This window comes from Tachysurus vachellii, chromosome 9 (assembly GCF_030014155.1).
Source record: "Tachysurus vachellii isolate PV-2020 chromosome 9, HZAU_Pvac_v1, whole genome shotgun sequence".
NCBI lineage: Eukaryota > Metazoa > Chordata > Actinopteri > Siluriformes > Bagridae > Tachysurus > Tachysurus vachellii.
Genome location: NC_083468.1, coordinates 2,526,765 through 2,531,764, shown reverse-complemented (window position 1 = coordinate 2,531,764; position 5,000 = coordinate 2,526,765). Strand labels below are relative to the sequence as shown.

Here is a 5,000-nt window from a genome sequence, read left to right as displayed (position 1 = left end):
TCTCTCTCTCTCTGTGTATCTCTCTCTGTGTCTCTCTCTCTGTGTCTCTCTCTCTCTGTGTCTCTCTCTCTCCCTCTCTCTCTCCCTCTCTCCCTCTCTCCCTCTCTCCTTTCCTGTCCTCTGTGTGACTTTAGCTAACAGATTGTTGACTCGTGATGGCACGAGCTACAGTAGAATCCTTTGTTTTCAGAAGAAGATAACGATCAGATCTTCAGTCATTTCTTTTCCTCTGTATCACGTCATAAACTCGTCTCGCCGTACGTTACCGTAGCGACCCAGATATCGGAGGATTCCTTCAGGTATAATAACAGCGTGTGAGTGAAGCGTGTGTCACTGCAGCACCTGTTCTGTTTTCTCTCTCAGGTGGACAACAGTAAGTTCACCATGGGATGCTCCACGCCGGCGCTTTCCATCTACGATCATTCTGACAATAAGTGGAAGTGCAGAGATCCGAGCGCGTGAGTGCCGTCACTTCAAACATCAAAACTCTGCCTCTAAACAGATAGAAAGCACATTATTTTAAACTATTCTTAGCTGGACATAATCAGTGGTGATAGTTTTGCTGTAACGGCAGTTTTTTTTACAGTGTCTGTGTATTTCTCTGTTGCAGAGACCAGTTCGAGGACTGGACAGAAGCTCAGAAGATCACATCCACCTTGCTGGAGAACAGATCCCACGAAAACCTCATAGACTTTGACGACCACCTGGACGACCTCAGGAACGACTGGACGAACCCCGAGATCAACAAATCCGTGCTACATCTATGCTGAAGGTGGCGTCCAGCCAGGGGCCGTTTCACCCCGTCGAGCCGTCAGCGCCAGCATGGGTCGCGTTCTCGTTACCGTATAATGATTCACACGTGGAGGGAAAAAGCGCAGAGATGTGCAGATTTTTTTTTTTTTTCTTCTTAAAACACATTTCTAAAGCGGGACGTTAGAGCGTCGTGTGCTGTGAGGGATTCAGAGCAGCAGGAAAGATTTTACACATCTACAACTTTTCATTTTTGATCGATTGGTTAAAAATTTGTTCACTGCTCCAATTACACGCTTTCGTTTCGTCACACTTTTTCTTTATTCGCTAAAAATTTCACTCCGTTTTTAATCCGAATCAGAACAGAACTTTACACACCGGGAAATGCTGAGGTTTTCTCTGGCTTGGATTTCCCCTTAATCAATATTAAAACCTAGAGATTTGAAGAATTTGATCGGTTCCTTTGCTTTTATTTTAAAATTAAATATCCTTACAAAATACAGCGGTAAATTTATACAGTCGTTTGCAAACCAGCTCTTTTTAAACGTAGCCTCAAAGAGACGGTGAATAACGAAATCCTTCAGTCATTAATGTCACGCTTTCACTTCACTTCATGACATTGAACGTGATTTAATATATTTAACCAGTTTATTATGTGACATTTATCAAAACAATTAATAAGTCTTAATCTATAAAACCACTTTTTAAGCTCTGCCATATTCAGGTTTAGTTTTTTAAAGCGCAGTCGATATTTGTGTGTTTAAAAAGTTAATAATAGTGCAGTAATATTCATGAATTAATGACAGATAGGAACATGATGTTTGTTTATTATTATAATCCGGTTTAAGATCTCCGTGATTAAGTTTACCTTTTGTAAAACAAAATGCGAGAATAAAATGTTTTTAAGCAACCGTCTATGCTGTGTGTGTGTGTGTGTAAGTGAGATGATCGTTATTCCTTAAACATAACAGTAGATGGAATAGGTGCACTAAGATCTTTTTGTGTGTGTGTCTGTGTCCAGATTGTATTCTCTCACCTTGTGTGTGTGTGTGTCTGACTGTGTCTGTCTCTCTGTGTGTGTCTCTGTCTTTGTGTGTGTGTGACTGTCTGTGTGTGTCTGTGACTGTGTGTGTGACTGTCTGTGTGTGTCTGTGACTCTGTGTAGGTCTCTGTCTGTGTGTGTCTCTGTCTTTGTGTGTGTGTGACTGTCTGTGTGTGTCTGTGACTGTGTAGGTCTCTGTCTGTGTGTGTGTGAGACTGTGTGTGTGTGTGACTGTCTGTGTGTCTCTGTGTGTGTGTGTCTGTGACTCTGTGTAGGTCTCTGTCTGTGTGTGTCTCTGTCTGTGTGTGTCTGTCTGTGTGTGTGTGTGAGACTGTGTGTGTGTGTGACTGTCTGTGACTGTCTGTGTGTCTCTCTCTGTGTGTGTGTCTGTGACTCTGTGTAGGTCTCTGTCTGTGTGTGTCTCTGTCTGTGTGTGTGTGTGTGAGACTGTGTGTGAGACTGTGTGTGAGACTGTGTGTGTGTGTGTGTGTGTGTGTGTGTGTGTGTGTGTGTGACTGTCTGTGTGTCTCTCTGTGTGTGTGTCTGTGACTCTGTGTAGGTCTCTGTCTGTGTGTGTCTCTGTCTGTGTGTGTCTCTGTCTGTGTGTCTCTGTCTGTGTGTGTGTGTGTGACTGTGTGTGTGTGTGTGTGTGTGTGTGTGTGTGTGTGTGTGTGTGTGTGTGACTGTCTGTGTGTCTCTCTCTGTGTGTGTGACTGTCTGTGTGTGTCTGTGACTGTGTGTGACTGTGACTCTGTGTAGGTCTCTGTCTGTGTGTGTCTCTGTCTGTGTGTGTGTGTGACTGTCTGTGACTGTGTGTGATTGTATTCTCTCACCTTGTGTGTGATGTTACATGACTGGCTCTGGACTCACCAAATTAAATAATTTGCTGAATATATGATGAGTAAATACAACACAGCTGCAGGAAATTTAATTTGTAAACAATTCCACTTCTGGCACCATTTTTACAGAAAGTAAATTAAACCATTATTAATAGCGGTGTGTATGAAGACATTTACAGTGAAATAAACAAAACCATGAAATCTAACACACACTCTGTCGCCCTCTGGTGGCAAAGGCGTTCACGAACGGTCTGTAAATCACGTGACCTCCTGCGTCATCCAACATGTCCGACTAACTGGCGGGAAAAACAACGGTTGGTTTTTGTTTGTCAGGTTGAACAAAACATTTGTTTGTTTTTGTGGTAAAAAAATAAAGATATGGATCCTTCAGAAGTGGAATTTCTCTCTGAGAAGGAAAGAGTGAAGATTATCCCAAACTTTAGCCTTGATAAGATCTATTTAATCGGGGTGAGTAAGTGAAATATTCCTGTTTATACACTATTTACTACAAATATATCAGTTTTATAACACATGAGAAGTAAACCACTGTGTTTAATAATATAATGTGTTCATATAATATTTATTTAATGATATAATATGTTTAATTAAACATTTACATAAACACTGTAGTACAGCAGTATGTACATGGTTGCCAGGTATGTGTTTGGGAAAATCCCCCTAAACAAACAAACCAAACAACCAGGTATTTATCTACCTAACTGACTGCACCAGGGTGCTAACAGTCTCACATGTTGTATAATGGGATAAAAATGTGAGACAAATTCAACATAAGTCTGTTCTTAAGTGTCGGGCGATGTGATAAAAATAATCACGATACTTTTTGTACCACGGTATTCGGTGCGATTTTATCGTACCGCAAAAAAAAAGCTGACCGGATGACGGACCGGCGTTTGTGGTGGTGTTTGTTCATCGAAATGCATTTATTAGGCGAATTCTGACAATTTCACACCGTGTCCGTTACGTCGCTTTATACGGCTGATGAAAAAGAGCGTTTCTGTTTTATATGCACTTGTTTTGGTTCCAGTACAACTGTAAGATGTTTATTGTAGACCATTAATGATCATATGGGTTTTGCAGGGAGACCTGGGACCGTTTAACCCGGGACTGCCGGTGGAGGTGCCGGTGTGGTTGGCGCTCAATCTGAAACAGAGACAGAAATGCAGAATCGTTCCTCCGGAGTGGATGGACGCAGGTAAGATGAAAGCGCTTAGATCCTGAGATTGGACACATGGGATGTTTAATAAGCACGTAGTGGTGTGATGGTCACGTCTCCACAAACCTTAAAGGTGGGGTCTCCGTTGTTTGAGAAATGCTTCAGAAAACTGAGTCGGGACGACAAACAAAACAAATACAAAACAAACCTATAGCCAATGAGCAGAAAGGGGCGTGTCTTGTCAATATGGGCGGAGAGAGTGTTCAGTGCGCATGTGTGACATTAGCAGAAAGCGGTTTTAACATTGACATGGAGGATAAAAACAGAGAAAGAAAGAGAAGAAAGACTTACGATAAGACAAGAAGTAGGATGTGTTAATATAGGATCAGCTTTCCAGCGCTGGAGAGAACTGAAGGAGCAGGAAGTTGGTCACATATTCACAGATTGGAGTTTCCTGAGTCAATAACTCCTGAGCTAAACACTGTTACTACACAAATAACACCTCTTTTCTATCGTAGTAATGTAGAGACGCAGCTACAACCGTGTTTTGTGTAGTAACAGTGTTTAGCTCAGGAGTTATTGACTCGGGAAACTCCAATCTGTGAATATGTGACCAACTTTACTTAAGACGCAGAGGCACTTTTTTCCTTCTCGATAGGTGAGTAACGTTGGTTTTGTTTTGTTACACAGAACTAATATATGTCTTTGTCCTTTACATGATTATGCTTGTGTGTCATTTTTGCTTGTTTGTTTATCTACAATCGTATTGTTCTTCCCTTCAGCCGTGATAAAGACACGTTTCTTTCCGTTAGTTGCCTGGGTTACATATGTATGTGTGGGCGGAGCTATCGATACAGGGGTGGGACCCATTTGGGTTAGGGGCGTTCAAACAACAGAGACCCCACCTTTAAACTACTAGAACGGATAAAAATTTGTACGGCGACTCATCACGCGCTGCATCTGATCGAACGCTCTGACTTCACGTCCCACCCGCTGACTTGTAGATAAACTGGAGGAGATCCGAGAGCAGGAGAGAAGAGAGGACGCCTTCACCCCGATCCCCAGCCCTTATTACATGGAACTGACCAAGTTACTGCTGAACCAGTGAGAAATTTACATATTCATCCAATTAAAAACAATAATAATTCAATTCAGAACCTAGAGGAAGTTTTTCAAGTCAAACCAAACCCATATT

General features: G+C 42.0%; 2 protein-coding genes across 2 annotated transcripts in view; both read left to right on the top strand.

The window, feature by feature from the left end:
• emc8 (ER membrane protein complex subunit 8) overlaps positions 1–1,665 on the top strand; it is a 4,590-nt gene extending 2,925 nt beyond the window's left edge. The window contains exons 4-5 of the mRNA XM_060878817.1: positions 364–458; positions 611–1,665. Of these exons, the coding sequence (XP_060734800.1) occupies positions 364–458; positions 611–770 (255 nt within the window). The 3' untranslated portion in view covers positions 771–1,665. The remainder of the gene's footprint in view (positions 1–363; positions 459–610) is intronic.
• A 1,236-nt stretch (positions 1,666–2,901) lies between these two features.
• gins2 (GINS complex subunit 2) overlaps positions 2,902–5,000 on the top strand; it is a 6,949-nt gene continuing 4,850 nt past the window's right edge. Inside the window, exons 1-3 of the mRNA XM_060878825.1 lie at positions 2,902–3,099; positions 3,730–3,844; positions 4,810–4,909. Of these exons, the coding sequence (XP_060734808.1) occupies positions 3,010–3,099; positions 3,730–3,844; positions 4,810–4,909 (305 nt within the window). The 5' untranslated portion in view covers positions 2,902–3,009. The remainder of the gene's footprint in view (positions 3,100–3,729; positions 3,845–4,809; positions 4,910–5,000) is intronic.